This window comes from Rissa tridactyla, chromosome 6 (genome assembly GCF_028500815.1).
Source record: "Rissa tridactyla isolate bRisTri1 chromosome 6, bRisTri1.patW.cur.20221130, whole genome shotgun sequence".
Classification (NCBI taxonomy): Eukaryota; Metazoa; Chordata; class Aves; order Charadriiformes; family Laridae; genus Rissa; species Rissa tridactyla.
This window is the reverse complement of record NC_071471.1, coordinates 16,134,776-16,155,836: the sequence shown is the minus strand read 5'-3', so window position 1 is coordinate 16,155,836 and position 21,061 is coordinate 16,134,776. Positions and strand designations below refer to the sequence as shown.

The window sequence follows — 21,061 nt, the reverse complement described above, 5'->3', positions numbered from 1 at the left end:
AAAAGTAAGAGGACTGTACAGTATTAAAGGTAATTAATTTTTAAAAGGTGATTGGTTTTAGGAGGTTTAAGGGCTTTTTGTAATGTTGTCTCAAGTGTTAACAATAGGAATAAAGAGACTGCAGTTTCCGCTTGAATATTTCTGTGTTAGGAGTTTGGTTTTTTTACCAGAAAAATGTTCTCCATCAACTGCACTGGCAGCGTTATCTTTCTGTAATACAGGAAGGCAAGGCACACTGAAACTGCATCCAAAGGCCAATGCAAGGACAACACACATGACAGATGCTCAGCTTTAGGGTTTATTTCATCTGCTAACATTCATTCTTGATCTAGACAAAAACAATTAGGTGATTATTTTTTTTAATCCAATTTTTCTTGTGGAAGAAAAGAAAAAACCTTTTAACACTTTTTTTTTTTGTAAGATGCTATAAATAAATATATAAAGCTTTAAGTGTTACTTGGCTCAAGTTAAAACGGTTGTCTTTTGTTATTTTTTAGCTCCAGAAGTGGAAAAAAAAATGCAAACCATACACATTCAGCCCAATGGAATGACTCCAGCCACAATCACTTTCAGAGAAGCTGAATCTGTTTGATCTACAATATGGAGGATGGAAGGTGGGTAGGGGGACAGTTGTATTTTTTTTACCCTCAGTCACACAACTCCTAGAGGATAAGAACTGAGTTCCTTGGTAGGTGAAATACGCAAGAAAGGGGAGAGGGAGAACAAGAAAGTCCTGCCTGCATTGCCCTTTCCCTTCCCTGTGCAGATTGTGCACCGGAAAGGAAAGAAGAGACAATGTAAGCAAAGCCTCAGACAAAACCAAATGCCAATGAAAAATAAAATCAGATATGGGTAGGGATGGTGAGAAATCCTGTGGCTGCTGCGTGTTTGCCTGGCAGACTACACACAAACACAGAAGAACTTCACATTGAGAGAGGGTGGGGATTTTTGTCTTCCTTATGAAAAAAAAAGATGAAAAGGGGCAATAAAAATAAGTTAAATCATATTCCAATATGTACAAAACAAATCATGCTCAGTAAACCATTTGAATATAAAATTATTCATTATAGTACAGCTCTCTCAATCCAGTCTGCAGAATTGACACCTGGGGGAAAACAGGGAGGGGGAATTGTGGAGCTTTGAGGGATGAGACAGACTCATTTGCAAATCTTTTTTTTCCTTCTTTTCAGCTTGCATGGCTAAAAATTGCAGAGAAAACCACCTGCAGCTGGGACAATACAGGCTTTAATACCCACGTGCTTATCAGTACTGCGTTTACCTTGGCAGAACTCCTGCAGATGGGGCAAAGGAAACAACCACAGACAGCTCGGACTGGTGTGCGCAGACAGGAGCTCCACTGCTCGCTGGTTTACCTGAACTGCTCCTAACTGACCTGTGCTCTGAAGGCTTGGCTCTGCTGCAGATCAGGCAGCGAATCCTGCATTCACTTGTGCCACTGGAACGTGATCTGCTAGTATGAGTGAAAGCAAGATCAAAAAGATAATGCAGCCAGCCCTGTGATTTGAATCCAGCAGATAGTGCGAGTTGCATTCCAAACTACAGCCCTGGAAACACAACGGTTAGCATAGTCTGTGTTGCAAATTTCTGTAGCGTGACCTATTTTTGTGACATTCAGAATATTCTCCGGGACAGGAGGGTGTCTGAGTAACTCTAAACGTCAGTAGGAAGCTAGAGAAGCTTTTAATCCCAGGATATAAATCCAGGTCAGGCCCTGTTCTGGCAATGTCAGTCATTACCTTCTGTAGCTGTTCAGTGGTCTCTGTGAAGTGATTTGATGGTCTCAGAGCAAAAACTTCCTAACTGGCGTGTGTCCGTGCTGCCACTGTGGTGGTCCTTCTGCCTTGCTCGTATTCTCAGCAACGGCACTGTCCCTGCTCCTACTGGACAGCCCTGGGAGAGAGGATTCAAAAGCTTGTTGGGACCTTCCTTTATGCTACCTTCCATTGCCATCCCAGTTTTGTAAGCAAGTAAGGGACTACGAGGTGCAAAAACATCAATCTGAAGTGCTCCTCATTTATTCCAAAACGTTGGGCACAAAGGGAAAAATTCAGGCAAGCCAGAAATTCACACTGATCCTTTGTTGACAGTTTTTTTGTTGACGACTTTGAATCCCATGCCAGCCTGGGTCTGCAACCTTACCAGTCCAGCATTTTGCGACCTGGGTAGGGTACAAGGTGGCATCTGACTGTCTGGGAAACTATGGAGTAGGAAGCAAACTCCTTCAACAGTGCTAGCAGGGATGAGACAAATGAGCAATAACAAAATTTTCTTCAGCAACACCACCTACCAAGCGGTGAAGTTAACACTGTTCAGGGGACTAAAAGTAAAAATGACCACCTCCTCCTTAGCGCTGCAGTATGTCTTGGCCTTTCCACCCTCCCAAAGCAGGAGTGGAGTCTGCTGGCAACTCCCCACTTAAGACCATCACCCTCATTTGCAGATGTGCAAGGGTTAGCGCAGTGTAAGGTGGCAGAGGCATCATCTTTGCCCTGGTACCAGATAACTGGCTGTCTAAAATGCTCACTCACACTAATACTGCCGACTGTACAAACCCTTAGAAACACAGCCCTAGCTTTTGTAAAGGCTTTTCAAGGGGTGTCCTTGGAACCACATCAGAAGCACTGTGGGATGGACAAGCATCCGACTAGGTAAAAATCTGAATTTACGGGGAACTGTCTCACCAACTCCAGTAAGAGACAGGCACTATCTTGCACCTGCCCTCACTGTACCCAGCACTCACCTACTGCTGACATGGATCGTGATGCATTGACGGGTCCCACGAAGAAACACTTTATGTGGTGAAGAAGGGAAAACATTTTGGAAGAAAGGGGCATATACTGAACAAGAACATACTATCTGCCCTCTACTTCTGCTGGAGTGCCTCAAAGCCGTTGTTCTCCATTCATTTTAAAACTACACATACATTTCTCATGTTATTGTAGCATCAAATGATCAGTCCTAAAAATAAAAGAAATTGTACTACTTCAAACTGTAGTACATAGAAATCACAAAAAACTACATTCACATTATGTTAAAAAAGTTCCCTTAAACCCACTAAAGGAAGAAGATAGTGCCAGGTATGTCTTGCAGCCCATGCTCTGGCACGCAGCACTTACAATAAATTAAAGCATGGCTTGCAGCCATAAACAGACCAGCACAGCAGCCAGGGTAAGCGATGTCTTTTGGGTCATTCTTTTCATTTCCCATACTTAGAATCTGTTTCAAAGTGCCCTAAACTTCTCATACCTGGGAGTAGCTCTTTGCAGTGCATAAATTTGCTATTCCCAGTGTACAGGTGGAGAAACTGAGGCATTTGCCGGGCGCAGGATTTGAATCTAGAAATTTCTGCCTCAGTGCTAAGCTGAGATCAGCCTTCCTTTTGTGGATTGAAGTGAAACTGTTAACAAGACAGTTTGCAAGATAGTTTCATTTCTTTTGCTTGTTACTGCAATACATTACAAAGAAAATGCTGGAACAAAGTCTTCTACTGACATGCTTCTAGGGTCAGAGGCTGCCTCTGATTTAGAGAACCCTGCAGACAGATCCATTACAATCCAGCTGGTTACTCAGAGCCCATAACACCGAACAACTCAGGCAAACCGGGCCAAATAATGTTACCGGTCCAAATCACGCACAGTCCCGTTTACTGTCACCCTTTGGTAGATGAGAGCAGAATTTGGCCTTCGGTACAGAATGTCAGTGCCAGCGTACGCAGAGCTGCCTGGGCACTCACCGCTCGGCTGAGCTCACGTGCACCCCCAGCATGGATTCACTGCAGTCACCGTTTGTGCATTACGGATCCATAACGCAGAACGCACAGCGAAAAGCCTTTGGGTAAAGCTGGAAACTATGCATATAAAAAGGTTGCTTTTTATATCGTGTGTATTGGTTTTGTGGGTAAACAGCCCATAAAATTGCATTTTTAAAATATAAATGTTTTCTTTAGTTACAACAACACATAAAAGCACTGGGAACTAGCAGACATAGCTCCTCCCAGTCTTGGAATGCAGAGATGAGCAAATGGATCTGTAATACCTTCTGCCCCCAAGCCAACAACCGAAAATTGCTTCATTTTGCTTCCCACTTTTTGGCTGGGAGGACACGCTTATGGCCAGGCTACACACCTGTGGGAGCAGGGGCTGTTTTGTGGCAGAAGCACTGAGAGAACCTTAAAGACAGCAACACCAGCAGCAAATACTGGTACCAGCTGAATGGATGGGTAGCAATGTAGCAATGTCCCACCGTGCTTGGAGACAAACGAGCGTGTGCTTGAGCACTTCGCAGCACAAGGATGTGGACCTGATCAAAATCCATCTGAAATCAACAGAAAAGACATCCTTCGACTTTGGTGGACTTTGGATCGGGGCTGTAACAGGGTTGTATTTGAGCCCGAAGTGCTGTTTGTATTTTCTGCTTTTAAGTTTGTTGTCATCTTTACCCTTCTGGAGAAGAACATCTCCAAAAGCAAGGTGTAGCCCCCAGGGTGTACACAGAAGAAACAAGGCAGCTTCTCTGCTTAAGGCAGCCCCTCTTTTGCGAAACTCAGTCTGAATTTGAAACTGTTGGAAACAGTGTACGGAGGCAGAGAGAAAATTAAAATACCAAACAAGCAGCACTTCAGTGGATTTGTGTGATGGGAAAGGGACGCTGTGAAAATGACACGCTAAAGTTGAATGCATCAGCTCTCTGCCTCTCCTCCAGTGATTTCAATGCCATATTTGATCTGCAGTTAACAAAGCCTTTGAAAATCAAATCATATTCCATTTGGTTCATAGTTTACCCTAAACTGGTTCAGGTCTTACAGGCTGAGTAATAACGGGGTGAGACATGAAACAGGCAAAAACTGCTTCATTTCCATGCTTCCAGCCAAACAAAGAAGTGCTTGCAACAGCAAGAAAATAAGCCATACTTTAATTTGGAGAGTGGGAAAAGGAATTAGAGAAATCATTGTTGTTCTATGACTCAAAAGTCAGTAAGCAGAACCTGGTTACACTGTCACCACTCTGGAGGATCAAACTTACATGAGTCCCTAGAAAACAGCATTGAAAGAGTTCTGCTTTGAAATTGGTCTGAGACTAAAAAAACATTATCCAAGATTCCCCTTTCCAGTTTTATGAACACAGCTTGTTCATTTAAAGTAAGAGCTGCAGAACAGGCACTCTGCCAAAAGACAACGCGTACTGTCTCATAATTCAGACCCATAGTCAGATATTTTCACAGCTCTGGGAGAGAGCCCCATCTTGTTCCCACTTATATCAGTTCTAGTGATTTCACTGGAAGCAGGCTGATGCCCATTCTCTCTTGATAAAAGCAAGTAAAAATAACTGAAAAAAATACAGATACAGATATGTCTGTATGCCTGTTCTAGTTCAGTATTTCACATAGCAACAAACGAAACAAAATCACCCCTCATCGTGTTCCCATTAATGACTGATTATTTGCAGGGTCTTCCCTGGAACTTGTCGTGCAGATTTATGAGGGAGTATTGCTATTTAAATGCTGCTTCCTTTTGTTTTTTCAGTATGTAGGATAGGGTTTTCATGGGATGTTAACACATAATACTAATGATGGCATGGGAAGCAGTTGTGTAGGGTGACAGGATAGCATGTGAGTGCACGTTTGAGCCCACGTGGAATTTGGTCAGCTTTTAACTTGTTTTGGGACCGGCCTGTGAAACAAACCTGGGAGCTCTGCGCATGAATTCCCTATTATTTTTGTGATGAAGTTGCGTATGTGTACGTGATACCAGTGCAATGTATCAAAAACACTGTGCTAAGTACATATCTTAGGCCATAGTCAATTCGCTTCAATGTTTCTCATCCTCTGATGTTTTTCTTCTATTTTTATGGCATTCCCCTTTCTGGCAGTGGCTGCCAGCTGAAATGAAGTGACCGCCCTTGCTATCAGATCACACCGCCTGACAGGACAGCACACCCACCCTCAACTTCGTCACTGTTATCATCTACTTACAAGCGATGCAATTCCCATCCCAATTCCAAAAACACCCGCAAAAGAAAACCTCCGTTTCCTCATTTTTTAATTATGTATCTTCACATCATTATGCTCAGGGGATAAACAGATTTAAAAAATCCTACTTGTGCCATTTCTGTTTGAATTGTGAGGATAAGAAACATTCTTTTGTATTTGGCCTTAAGAGTGGGTAACTGCATGTGTACATTTTTTACCTCTGTATTATAATGTTGACCCTTTTTTTATTTTTATGTATTTATTTTTTTTTAAGAATCTCATCGGTCTTGTAAGAAACAGTAAAAAGACCCTATGCTTAAGGAAGCAATCTATCTTCTGTTTTACAGACTTGCTTTTAAATAAAATATTTTTTGTTGTTTTTGTAATTTTACTTCCATGATCTTTTATATGGAAACCCTAGAATACCATTAATATAAAAGTCTGCCTAGGCTACCACTTCTCTATAATATGGCTCATGTAGTCCTCAGTGGGCAAGCGTCCTTGCTCTTCGGTCTCTTCCTTGGGAAGTGCTTCATTGGACCGGTGAAGAAGCCTCTCTTCCCGATTCTTTATCCTCTGCTCCATCCTCTCTAGCTGCCGTTTGTACTGGTAGCGCTGCTGGAAGAGGTCCTTTGCATAGTCATAGAGCTGCATGTCCAAGTCATTGAGCTCCTCAATCCTCCGGATGGTGTCATTATCAACCTCCACCCCTCCTGCCCTGGTACTGTTGTACTGCATAAAAGGACGGATGAATTTCAGGTTAAAAGTTCTCTCAAACAGGTACTGAGTCTTTCTCTGGAACTCTGTCAGGCCGAAGAAGGCCATGTCTTTGAGGTTCTTTTTTGCGCTCTCCAGCAGGATCTGTGCTCGCTTGTTCTCTGGGATGAAAGACATGTTGTAGCAGCCCACCAAGCTCAAGTCAGCCAACATCCTCACTTGGCGGTTGTTGGCCAAATTATACGGGCAATCCATGAATTCCTGCAGTGTGCAGCCTGACCAGTCTGTGCCTTCATAGCACGACGGCAGCTCTTCAGGAGTTGGTGTTCTGCCATCACACATGTGCAAGGAGGTCTTCCAAGTAGCTCCTCGTTGGACGTGACGCCATTCGCTGAGGTAACGAGATACGGGGTCTCTCAGCAGTGTGATGTAGTAAAATTTTCTACAAGAAGAAGAGAAAATAAAATAAATATTCTGCTAGTAACAAGAAAAATGTGTGGCAAGCTGAGATCTAGTGCAGATATCAAAAAGACAAGAGTAAATCAACATTAGTGCACCCATTCCACTGTACTCTTGGATTATTTTCTTCTTGCAACATCTTACATGAAGTAGTTTGTGCAACATTCGACCCATGGTTCTCTTTCTCATTGCCCACCGTTTTAGTCTTGCCAAGTAGTAACGCTTTCATCGCGACACCCATTTCCAACAACAGACTGCAATGTCGGAACCAATCATCAGAAGTCAACTGATCTACCAACTTCAGAGAGCAACTGTGACTTTAGGGACTGGTTGGCCTTTCACATGACCAGGCGCCCTCTGAATCAGCCAGGACTTGCTCTGCAGGACAGACCAGCAACTGCTGTATTTATGAGCTGGGCCTATCATTTTCACTTCGTGCAGATGCTGACCAGGACACCTACTGCTTGATTGATCTGGCCGCAGATCTGGGAGTCTGCACTGAGTAGCAGGATAACACCACAGGAACGTAAGTGAAAAATAATGGGAAATCAGGAAGGCAATATGCTTTGTAGAAGGAGAAGGCACGAGCTGACAACCAACAATAGTAGCAATAGTTTATTGTCATTTCAGCTCATCTGCTATCAATCAATTCAAACAAACTTAAAGACACCCTTTTGACACATGAGACTAAAAAGGGTGAAAAAGCAAGACAATTGGGAGGAACACACGTAGTGACATGGGGCACTCATGCTGTTCCAAGTAAAATGACGTCCCCAACAATACAAGCTGTCCCTTGAACTGAAAACATGACAGCTGTCTTGTGCACAGAGACCCTCCAGCTTCAGCCCACCTTGCACCCGGATAAAGTTCTGGGATTGACAGCAATGGCAGTCTGCAACAGCCCTCTCCAGACAGACGGAAATGGGCCTTTTTTTCCCTAACTTCCAGTAGCTTGGGACTACGGTGTCTCTGACTGTTTCTAGAACAAGGAAATACCTTCTCTAGTTGCTAAAGCTGGCAGGGAATTAAATCCACATGTGCTCCCAGCTCACGGGACTGTGTGACACCGTGCACCAACAGGAGCACCTGGCTTTGGCAGGGTAATGCACACGTGCTACTGAAAATATTTCATATAGGGGGGGTGAATTCATTTCCCCATCAGAAACGCATCTTTGGAATGCTGCTATGGCTCGCTGCCCTGCCAGTACGGCTTGGGAGAGCTGAAAGTGATGGCTATGATGAGGGCACTGCACAGTTTTCTGAGGAAAAAAAAGGTAAAAATATTCTGCTTTGGCTAATATTAACACACCCGTATTTTTCTAGCACCTTCAATATTATTCTTCCTATCAGTAATCTAAATTATTGCAATAGCAGTAATTTAATTTTAAGAAAATACATCAAAGACGTTGCCCGGGAAGTCTGATTTTGAAGAATGTTTGCTTTCCCAATATATTATTAACTTGCTGAAGGGTTGTTCCAAAGCAGTACATTTTGGTCTTTTCAACAATGGTAATGGGTGCCCACTCAGGCTTCAACGCCTCTGCCTTCAGAACTAGACCTGGTAAAAACATTTGCTATTTTTGAAAACTTTTCCATTCTTTTCATCGCAGGGGCATCACGTTAGGGAGTAATACTGTCTAGTACTGTCTGTGGACAGGGAGAGGGGAGAAAGAAGGGGAGCAGAGAGAAACACTTCCCTTAAATTCACCTCTTTTTCCTTCATTTACATTGCAGCCTGTAATGATTCAACTACCCAGACTGAGATGCAGCTATGATTTATATAGACAGTGCTAAGAAACCTCTAACAGATGGGGATAAAATATGACAGTGGAAGGAAAAGGAAAGCAATGATGAATGCCAGATGTTCAAGTGACAGACATTGATGCTAAACACTACCAGCATTTTTTGACTTGTGAACTGTAGTGGACTTTTTATTTACACCAATGTAATCCAAAGGTTGCATTTTTTCCTGAAGCAGGTTGAAGCCAATTATTATTATGTGTCTTACAGAAACAACTAGACGTTTCACCTAAGACCAGGGACTCATTTGTGAGGCATCCAAAGACACAGGAGGAGCTGATTCCTGTCCAAACCTGTAGTCTACACAAGTATGGATAAGGAAAACAAAAAGAAGAATTAGTATCTGCATTTTGCAGACAGAGGAACCACAAATATTAGACGCTGTGCATAAGGTCACATGGGTGTCTGTGGCTGAGCTGGTATCAATCTGATTCCTGTAAGCCTGAGCCCAGTTTGTCCCCTCTCTCTGTCTCACCCTCTGTTTAAACTTTAGGAGCCTACTAGTAAATCAGATCGATAAACATCATGCAAAGCTTCTAGGGTCCACTGAAACAGAGACAGCTTGAACGGGACAGGGACTGAAAAAAGGTTAAGGAGCAAGTGTTTCTTTCTTCACACCTGCACCGTAAGAGCTATTGTCTTAGTTGAGGCAACACACTGGTAAATATTTTTACCATGAGCGATCTCTCTCTAAGATCTACCTCAGTGAATAGAAAGCATAGGAAAATACGTTATATTTTTTGATATTATACTGAATTTGATGTGCCCCCTTCCAGGTCTGTGACACAGAAATGTGCTTGAAGGAGGGGAGCTTGCATCCTAACACAGAAATAAGATGTATCTTTGAAAATTGGAATACAGGCAGTGGAACCAGGTGCCTGGAGGTACTTTAGGAAGCTGCCCCAATGGGGCATAAAAAACACCCCAAAACTAAACAGAGGCTAAAATGCAAAAGAAGAGTTTAATCCACCTAAGCTGAGCAGCAACATCGACATACTGAAAGTTACACTCCCAAACCTGTATTCAGCTTTCTGCAAGGATATTGGTTTCAGAGGTGCAGATTCCCTCAGCTCTCAGGAAAGCGACAGCACACCTTTAGGAAGACGGGGGCCTTGGGAACTTTGATATAGATGAATGACCATGGAAGTATTCATCCAAGGTACTTAAGATACTTAAGTTTCCATTCTCAAACTGTAACTTGGGGATTGCCTTTAAGTTCAGAGAAAAATTAGATATCTCTCTAAAGCGTCATCCATTAGCAGCACCGTTATGAACATCACGAGCTAGAAAGTCGGGGAACTTTGCGCCAACGTGGTTGAAAACGCAGGCAGTGCCACTTGTCAGCGGTGGCTTGAGATTTATGAGGAACCACATGACTAGTAAGTTCTCTTTTGTCATCAGAGATAAAATAAACCCATAAAATACAGGCAGCTGTGAGTGCCCTTCCTTTCAGCATGGTGCCCCAGACAGCTACTTAACTTAAGTATTCCTAAAGGCTCATTTCAGAAGTGTGGTCTTCTCCTAGCCCAGATGGTTCCACTCAATACTGCCTCATAAAAAACCCAAACAGCCCCAGTTTGGCCATGCAATGCCAAGTCTTACTAGCCTTCCTGGAGTTAATAAGTTTGAGCAAGAAAAATGGACGTTCCAGTCAGTAAGGTATTTTTCTTTTTCTCCCCCTGTGAAGCTGGGCAGAACAGCATTCCTACCCTACTCTTGCAGGGTGCCCTTCTACACATCCATGGGGTTGTGATCCCCAGAGGACAAAGAAAAGCAGAAGCCAAAGCCACAGCCCTGTCTTTCCTTGCGTTATTACCCCCGGCAGTCCCAATGTGCAAACCCACCTGAAGCTCCCTGGGGCATTTGCGACTTCAGCATTGCAACTCAGATGTACATGCAAGCTGCACAGTTGTGTCTGAGGAAAAAATCACTAGCGTGTTTATTAAACAGAGCAAAATGAAATAACGTTTTTGATAAACAGCCCTGCATTAGAACTGAAGTTTCAGGGAGAAAAAAATCTGGTATTAGAAAGGAAGGGCAACCTTGTGGTTGTAGTACGCAAATGAATTCAGGAGACTGGACCCTAAGTACCCCTTCTGTCAAAATTAGCCTATGTGCCCCAGACAAATCTCTCTCTGCGCCCCCGTTTCCCATGTGTGAAGGGCCAACAATGTCTCCTTTGTCTATTTTGGCAATTCAAAACATAACATCTTTTGGAGCAGGAACCGTCTCCTTCAATGATTATGCAAAGCCCCCGCTTCAGCATGGATTGAGGTCAGAGGACAATAGTTAACTTGAGGCATATTTTCATGACACAGGCGTCAGGGGCACTGTTGCCCCATAGGATTCCCACCCCAGACCTCTCCGTCCCATTCTCACATAGCGACACAAAGCAGCCTTAGTTCTGCCAGCAGAGCTGCTTTTTTTTTTTTTTTTTTTTTTGCAGGGCCGTGCTGCAAATGCAGTCACTGAGCAGATCTGGGTTAAAAATAACCCTTTCTTGCAGGCATGTGGGAGTGGCTCAAGCCCCCATTTAGTAATATTCTGCCTTAATGCCTGTCAGCAGGTTCCTCAGCTAATGAAGGGGAAATGAAACCCTTCTTCCTCTAAAAAAACCCCCAATTTCTTCTCTTTTGCTAATAACCAGTCAATATAATTCTGATAAAGTGACAGATTCTAAATACAATGCTATTATCTCTCTTCAGTTCATTTCCATTTATGCTTTCCTGCACTACTATTCGATACACCCTTCTTACTTCACACTGCTGGTCTCTCAAATCTGCCAAGAACTGCTTATTCGACTGTGCAATCCCCTATTCTTCGCCGAGATTAAATGCTTCCCTCCCACACAGCCAAAATATCTTATTTTTTATTTCTACAGGTTATTCACTGAGCTTTCAAGTGACCCTCACAGGAAAAGCAAAATCTATAACAAGTCCTTCTTGAGTACTGTGGTGGCCTTCCATCAGATAAAGAGCAAAATAAGGATAGCCACTTCCAATCATACGTGCTTCATCCCACTGGCCGGGAGCGGGGAGGGGATGGAAGCTGCATAGGTCAGCTTCAACCATATAACCCCAATCCGTCAAAACAACATGCCCCCAGGCTACAATTTTTCTACTGCTCTAGAAAATAATAATAATAATAATAATAATAATAATAATAATAATAAATATCATCATCATCTTTATATGTCCTTGATGAATTAACTGAACTGAACAGGGTGTCTGCCAGCTTGCAGGATTGAGAAACACTCTGTTTCGTTTAAAAAAAGTAGGAATGTCAAAACAAAATATAAGGCATCTTCGTAAGCCAAGCCCGTGTATTACGTACTCCTCAAATCATTTGTGAGGGTCCTTATTCTATTCATACTGGCGTTCTCTGTAAATAGTTTATCACCGAAATAACTAGTGCTTTTGCCTCCCAGCAGCGAAATGAAAATGTGCACCTACCCTGCCGTTAAGTCTGCAGGGACCCAGGAAAGGAGGAGAGCAGCCAGCATCCCTATTGCAATCACTTAAACCCTCACCTTGCAGAGACAATTAAGGGGATTATTAGGTAACGGTTATCTCCACTGAAAATGGAGAGCGTATCCTAAAGGACCAGTTCCAGCAATGACTTAGAGGTAAATGATAAGTAAAGGTGAGTCAGGTGTCTCTAATGAGGGATGAGCTGAGATTGTGGCAGATGGAAGTTTATAAGGAATTTATATTCTCATTATAAAGTCACACTAAATGTCACCAACAAATAACAGATGTATGAAAATCTCTTTTACTCATCTGCACAGAGCCACAAAATGACCTTCTGCTACGGTGGGAAACACTGGGGTGCGGAACACTCTCCAGCCAACCTCAGCACTTGCTCCAGTAAAAGTTGTCCCCTGCTTTATTCACCACCGGTACACCAAGCTCTGCTTACCACTTTTACAGCCCGAACTTGGGAAGACCCCACTTATTTCCATTTTTCTTTTACTCTACAGTCAGATTTCTTGCATAGCAAAACAAACTCTCAGTTAGAGATTGGAATTTAATATATGTACAATGATTACTTCCTTTGGTAGCAAATAGCCCTAATTTTCCTCAGTCTGTTTCCTCTCATCTGGTGTTCATTTAGTCTCTTCCTGCATTTCACACACAATAAACTCTTCAGCCCTTTAAAAGTCATAGAAAAAGAAAGAAAACCCCAAACAAACAAATAAATAAACAAGTCTCTTCTGTCTCCTATGTTTAAATAAAGGTTGCCACACAAACCACTGAAAGCCGAGAAACTTAACAGCAAAGCCAAGCCTCCAGTACTCAGGCTGGGTAAACACCTACATCTTCTTTTCCAGTAAAGGGGGTGTCTTTACAGCAAGTCAAGGCTTGTTTTGGTAACCGGGTTTGTTTTGCACGGTTGTGTTTGTTTTGCCTGATGGTCTCTGCTCTTGGGACTCCGCTGTATTAAAAGATAGGCTGTTTTGAATCCGAACAACCATTACGCCGGCCCTGCTCGCCCTCCAGATCTTCACTCGGGGACTTTTCCCAGGGCCAGTGCTGCCATGGGCCAGTTCCTGACGCAGTGATGCCGGGCCGTGCCGCTGGCAGCCCCCTGACAGCCAACCCCTCAGTTAAACTCTCACAGACGCTCTTGGCTGGACGCAATCCAAAGCACAGGTTTCTAAATAAACAAGGGTGGGTTTCGGCAGATAAAGTTGGGGGTTTCAGTCCAGCTACCCCTTCTTGAAAAGAAAGCAGAGTTGTGGGGAGGCTTCACAAAAGCTGCTGTACGAATGCCTGTCTGTGTGGATGCTCCAGAAACCACTCGCCTGCTTATCCTAATCTCAGGCGTATGCAAAGCGGAGTCTCACACGTCACACCAGCGCCAAGGAACCACTGAGAATTGTTCTGCGCCCTCAGCTCCTGTTAAGGCAATAGGGGAGGAAGAAGGGCCGTTCTTCCTGGATAGCTTAAATGCAGTTTCATACAAACATACATTCCTCCATTCCCAAGAGAGGGGTTTCAAAGCCGGTGCTGGAGTCTGTGGAAGACCCTGGCCTAGCAACCCAGCATCTGCCAGGTGCTCGGAGCTTTGGATCCTGGCTGACATGACATGTCTAACTCCCTCTGAAACACAGGATGGGTGTGAGCACCCGCAGCCCCTGAAAAAGGAGCACTTCCATAGAATCATAGAATCATTTAGGTTGGAAAAGACCCTTGGGATCATCGAGTCCAACCATCAACCCCACTCTACAAAGTTCTCCCTTACACCATATCCCTTAACACCACATCTAAACGAGTCTTAAACACATTCAGGGATGGTGACTCCACCACCTCCCTGGGCAGCCTATTCCAGTGTCAATAGCTGGCAACATTTATATGACTTTGGGGGATACAGCCTTACCTGCTGCCCTTCCACTTCACAGTTACTGCCCAGAAAAATTGCAGTTGGACTAAATGATCATTGCAGGTCCCTTCCAACTGAACTATTTTACTCTGTTCCATTCCATTCCATTCCATTCCATTCTAGAACCTTTTGGGCAAGAAGAGATTAAAAATGGAAAAACAGAGTCAACTCTAATTCCAGCAGCTACAACAATATTGGCTGAAGGTGTAAAGTAGATCTGCACCAGATTTCAGAGTGTAAATGAACCTGAGATTACTTAGGTCTGGTCTTTTGTATATAAATGGCTGTAGAGTCAGAATCTATTACATATTGCTACCTTTTAGCAGGATTTAAATGTGTTATATTCATTAAGTATATGCTTTACCAGTATACTGGTAAAAATACCAGTACTATTTAACTCTGAGTCAAAAAAAGAATTTAACTGTGAGTAGGCACGCCACACCTCTTTTTCCCCCTGTGTATTTCATAAAATGTGGAGGAGTTTGAATGCTTCACAATCCCGGTCATGCAGCCTTTCATCGTACCACGAAGGGTCACGCTGCAGTGCCAGCCAGGGAGCATGACGCTTATGTGCTTGTGTACCTGTGTGTACCAAACACAACACATCGGTCTTGCAAAGGCAGTAGAAAAGATAACAGAAGCTGACAGTGAAGAAGGAGACGAAAGAGCAAGCGGCAGCTCCGGCACTTCACAGGAGGAACGACCAGCCCTCCATCCACTCAGAACAACTTTAAACACAAGCTCCCCTTTTGGTGTGTCTGCAAGACACACATGAGCTCTGGGTCACAGCTTTACAAACACCGGGCAGAGTCAAACACAATGCAAGGGCCTTCTCCAGCCTGACGGTGAAGAAACCTGCAGACATGAAACCAAGGGTAAGATCAACCTGTGTCTCGATGCGGACACCCTAGAGCAACCCAGCCTTGGCTTTGGACTCTGCAGGAGCAATAATGTTGTGTGTCTGCACCTGCCTCTGCACACATGGTGGCTGCAGCGCAGTAACAGCTCAACGCGAGATGTCTCTATGTAAAGCTGACCTACGAAGAAAGGTAGGTCTACAAAGCAATAGTTGGAGTACTATTACGTATATATTCCTTTTACATAGATATTCCTTCTGAATTACATTGGCAAAGGCTGCAGAGCTGGAGTGGAGGTACAAAGGATGGAAGTCATCCCCAAGGGCAGATGTGTGAAACCGTGGGCTGGTAGAAAGCTGCGAGGACACAAGCAGCCCTGTTACCCGCCCTGGGAGTGGCACTACGATACAGATTACTCCAAACTAACCATAGAATTATAGAATGGTTTGGGTTGGAAGGGACCTTAAAGATCACCTTGTTCCAACCCCCTGCCCTGGGCAGGGACACCTCCCACTAGACCAGGTTGCTCCAAGCCCCATCCAGCCTGGTCTTGAACCCCTCCAGGGATGGGGCAGCCACAGCTTCTCTGGGCAACCTGGGCCAACGTCTCACCTCCCTCACAGTAAAGAATTTCTTCCTAATATCTAATCTAAATCTCCCCTCTTACATATGGCAATACAAGAGACCATTTTATGTCTGGAATCAAATGCAGCATCAAGAAAGGTATGGTTGGGTATTAATTCCTCTGAAACCATCAGAAATGGATGCTTTCAGGATCATTACCTCCATAAATAAAACGAGGGTACACTTTTACCTTAGATCTCAGTGTTGTACAGTACTAATACTTGCTGTATTCAAAATACACTGTTACATACGCAGCCCTGGTTCAGATTTGTTAGCAACATACTACTAGTAGGCTTTTACCCAGGAAACAATATGGTCCTATCACCCTCATGTCTCATGGCTGTTTTATATCCAATTAGCAGAATAGACACAGACTATGAGTTTTAACATCTCTGCTTTTCAAGAAAATTGAGCTGTTGTGTAAGCACAAGAATTTCCTGTTGCTCTGTCTCTTGCAAACAAGTTAATCTAAAAAAAGATACATGACATGTTACGAACCTTAGAAGTGAACCGTCAGTTAATTTTTCAAAATGACAGATGTGATGAAAATTGGCCAAAGGCTTGGGAAAAAAAAAATGGGGGTCAGGGTGAGGGGAGCAGATGGGGGCGGAGAGGAAGGCATTCCAGAGCCCTCTGGAGCCTTGGACTCCTCTAGGACCCATTAAAAGCTTATGTTACTTGCACCGTTTATAAACAAGTGCTTTCTTTTGCCATCATAACCTTCCGCATATCAAGCGCTTAGGAAGTGTCGACTGCTGTCTTCTCCTGAAGCGAGGCACCAAAAATGACAGCAAGTTACAAATCAAATACCTTTGATTTATTACCTTTCCCAAGTTTCGGGAGGTTTGTTGTGATTCCGACGTGACCTTAGTAAACCCACTAATCAATAGCACATCTGAATGCTGACGGACTGCAAGGGAAAGTTTCGCTGCCAGAAGGATTACATCAGTGCTGGCAGAGGCCAGACAGCAGAGATGTGGACCGCAATCTATGCCTATGCTTTGCGTTCTTTTGCTTTTATTATTGCCCCCGCTGTCATCAAGGTAGGAAATTTCAGGACGAAAAAACACTTCCATTCTCTGTAAGAGAAATTCTCACTCCTTTCACTTACTGGGTCTTCTGCAGAGACTTTAATTTTTATTGATGTTAGCATTACACAAAATACAGATTTTAGTAACACATTACAGCCATATTTACTATAAGGTACTTGCTAGCAGGGTACTGTACCCACTATATTTTTGAGTTTATCCCTGTCTGTTAGACATACTAGAATCAAGCAAGAAACAAATCAACCCCTGAAGAGTAATGAGACATTTTCGACAAGACACCGAACTTTTCATCTTTGTGTCAGAGACCAATTTGCACTGGATAAGAGGCATAAGATAGCAGTTTTCACCCTATCACTAGATAGTTTAAGTGGAAAACATGTGGGGTCTCATTCTAGCTCCAGGGGTAAGTGCTGTCCCCTAACGAAGTGCCAGTGCAGGCTGCCACATTAGCAGGGAGGCTGAACTTTGAGTCTCCCACTGTCACCGACACAGATATGCCCTCGTTCTGCACAGAAATCCGCACAGCTTCCTACTGTCTTTGCCCGGGGAAGAAAGAGAACGCCAGGATTCAGCCTCCCCAGGTGTCAGGATGGATACAATGAATAAAACAAGAGCGTATTTTACCTAATAAAGCAGGATTTCTGCATCTGATGCCTGCACACTTCAAGACACAGAAGAAAGAAGAATCGGCATATTGCCACGCAGAAAAAAGAAAACCAGAAGCAAGCTGAAATAGCACAAAGACAAAGCAGAAGTAACTGCAATATGCAAAGGTATTTATCTGAATCAGCTGCAAACAAAGCAGATAGGCTGGAATTTGCATTTTCTTTTGAACTGTAAGCCAGCTTCTCTTGCGAATCACAGGAGCTTCACTGGCAGTGAGATTCAAGGAAGATTCAAGAAACGTGTAACAGCATGATAGACAGGAAGTGTGTCTCCTTGAAGAAGATTAAATTATAAAAAAACCATACAGGAAGATTAAGGCAGCAAGACTAGTCAGAGGAGCAGATATTGATCGCTTCTGCAGGACAATTGAATTCCTCGGCAGCCGCCTGCCTCAGCCCAAAGGGATGCAATATTTGTGTCAGGCAGCTGCAACTGCAGCACGGACACCCATGAGTGTGGATCAATCTTTCTCCAATAAAAAACTGATGGATGGCTACTCTTATTGATCAGAGTGGGAAGAGTCAGGAAACAGAATCGAGATGCACAGAATTTTGGACCTGGATTGACATGTCCTGGATGTACAAGTAAACATTCTAACTTTTAACCAGCCAGGGTACATCAAGAAACAAGACATCCCAAGGAATTTAAACACAAAGAGCAGCACAACCCATTCCTGGAAGCAGACGCAGCGCAAGCTGTTGCAAGGACTGGTTTCCAAAGAGCTCCTCTGTGAGCCACGCAGGGCTGGTGGCGAAAGGGAACAAATACTGTCCAGCAAACCAAACCAATGTGCTGCCATACGCCTAGCGGCAGGAGATGGGTGACTGGTCCTAATGCCATTTACCTTTCCTTCTTAAAATTAGTGCTGATTGAGGTTCCCGCACTGCTTCTTTTTGTGCAAACAGCGGCTTACAAAGAGTAGCAAAGCTCCCTCTTCTCAGTTAACTGGCTCTCCCTTGCTCAGGAAGAGCAGAGGCTGTCAAGCCACAAACAGACAATCCTCAGGAAAGCCGAGCTACTAATCAGTCACTTTTACATTTAAGATCACTTGGAGTTGCCACTGCCTTATACTGTTTTTCTAATTAATTGCACTGGAATGCACTTAAGCAAGCCCCGGATCAAAGAATCAACTGCAGAGATTGAAATAAATCCTGTCTGTGTCGCTAATGCCTTGGAAATGGATGACTTGCTAAGCATTCCAAATCCCGAGTACCAATGGTTCAAAACTACAGATAGCGTGAGACACTTCCAAAGGAATAGATTTAAGAATAAAAATGAAAAAAGCTCCCTTCATTTGCTCGTAAAAGACAATTAAAAAAAGGCAATTGTTCAACTAATTTACTGTGAAGTTTGTTGTTTCCTAAGTTCCTCATTCTCCGCTTTTCCAGCACCAGAAATCACAGTGCAGGAGTGTCAATTTTCATTACAGAAAAACTTTATTATCATCACAGATTTCTTTTTTTTTATTTGCTTTTATGAAGGGTTGAAATCTTTTCAAAATAATGATAAATAAAAATGACTGGAAATGGATGTGTTACCAGTTGGTGCAATAAATCACTGTCTCTTCCTGCATGAGTCTCTCTCATGGTTTAGAATATCATCAGAATGCTGTTGATTGATTTACAATTTAGTAATCCAGCCATCATCGTCCATAATTCTACAATAAACCAAGCCACTTAATGTAGCTGTTACAGATGTTCAGAAGTTCATTCCCTGCCTTTTAGGAGGTGATATCTAGACAGCAGCTGCAGACACCAGGATTAGTTGGGGAAGAAAAATCTGTCTTCAGCGCAGGAAAACATCCCATTTTCCTATAACAATGCCCTGTCTTTAAAGCTGAGAGACATGCTTCCAACCTTGATATAGCTAGGTTCAATTATTAAACACCAAATATCTATATGCATATATGCACCCTCCCTTGCCAGCTGGCAGGAGTAACAAGATGCCTGGCTTCTGTCTAAAACACATTATTTCCCGGGAAATCAAGACATTACTAAAAGCCGTATGCAACAAATCCATCAAAGGGTATGCAGAGAAAAGCACCTGCGCTCACGCAAACCATGCCAGCGTCAAGAAACCCGTGTTGCAGTGCATTCCGCATATGGCGCAGCATCCGGAGTCGGATGTAAGGAAGCGCTTAGAGTTTGCTCTTAAAACCCCCACAGAAGTTGCGCTGAGGTGGGCAGGAAGGGCTGCAGCCTGATGAAGAGGGTGCCATTCATTACGGGTTACTGCCCGCAACACCAGCCCTTCCTGACAGCACAACTGGAGACTTCATGGGGACAATTACTAATTTTTTTTTTCACAAATTACTGATCTGGAAACAGTAGGTTAATTCTTGGTTTCAACTTCTTTTGCTTGAGCCTGAAAACAACACAGCATGAGCTGGTCCACAATTAAGACCTTTGTTAATACTGTTTCTTAAAGAAAAGGAAAATAACGCACGGTACAAGGTGGAGGCATTTTACACCAAACGGCACTAGCGCTCCCTGCCAACCTCAGCAGCCACGGTTCATTTAAAGCAGGCATACAGAAATATCCAACAGCAATTGTCCAAGCGATGGTCTAGGTCACAGAAACAATTTCTCTCCAAAGTGAATCACCATACTGAGGAAGTTAACAAAGACTGCAAAATTCATTAGCTGAGCAGGGCTGGAAAGGTCTGCTCCAAATCCATCACCGATCCCTCTAGGCCAGCCAGCATCCTGTTGCTGACAGTGACCTGTCCCAGGCGCTGCTGGGAGAGGTGCAAGGAACAGCAAAGCTATTTCTAATTACAGGAATCCTCTTATTTCCTCTCAGCTGCACTCATAGGAATCACAAATCAGATCCGTGGTTTGGGCTTTCAGAGGGACATTTGAGGCTTCAGAACGTCAACAACCACAGGATTTCTCTGTTGGGTCAGTCATCCCTCAGATCAGTAAGTACATCATGAGGCTGAAAGAGTTGGCAAATCTGAGTGAATTTAAGGTCCAAAGAAATACCACTTGGATATTTTACAGGGACAGCACCCCTGGACTGTAAAGAAGGGATATCATGCCCTAACAAACCATGGGTTCTTCTGCTTCTAAGGGTGGTAAATCATAGAATCGCTGAGGTTGGAAGGGACTTTTAAGATCACCAAGTCCAACCTTTAACCTACCCTGACAAAAGCCACTTCTAAACCATGTCCCTAAGTACCACATCTACCCTTTTTTTAAACACCTCCAGGGATGGTGAATCCACCACCTCCCTGGGCAGCCTTTCAGTGAAAAAATGCTTCCTAATATCCAATCTAGACCTCCCCTGACATAACTTGAACCCGTTTCCTCTTGTCCTATCGCTTGTCACCAGGGAGAAGAGGTCAGCCCCCATCTCTCTACAACCTCCTTTCAGGTAGTTGTAGAGGGTGATAAGGTCTCCCCTCAGCCTCCTCTTCTCCAGGCTAAACAACCCCAGCTCCCTCAGTCGTTCTTCATAAGCTTTGTCCTCCAGACCCCTCACCAGCTTTGGAGCCCTTCTCTGGACACGCTCCAACAC

General features: G+C 43.7%; 1 protein-coding gene across 1 annotated transcript in view; it reads right to left on the bottom strand.

Moving 5' to 3' along the window:
* Positions 1 to 285: 285 nt before the first annotated feature.
* HS6ST1 (heparan sulfate 6-O-sulfotransferase 1) overlaps positions 286 to 21,061 on the bottom strand; it is a 197,585-nt gene continuing 176,809 nt past the window's right edge. Inside the window, exon 2 of the mRNA XM_054206247.1 lies at positions 286 to 7,147. Coding sequence (XP_054062222.1) covers positions 6,439 to 7,147 — 709 coding nt within the window. The 3' untranslated portion in view covers positions 286 to 6,438. The remainder of the gene's footprint in view (positions 7,148 to 21,061) is intronic.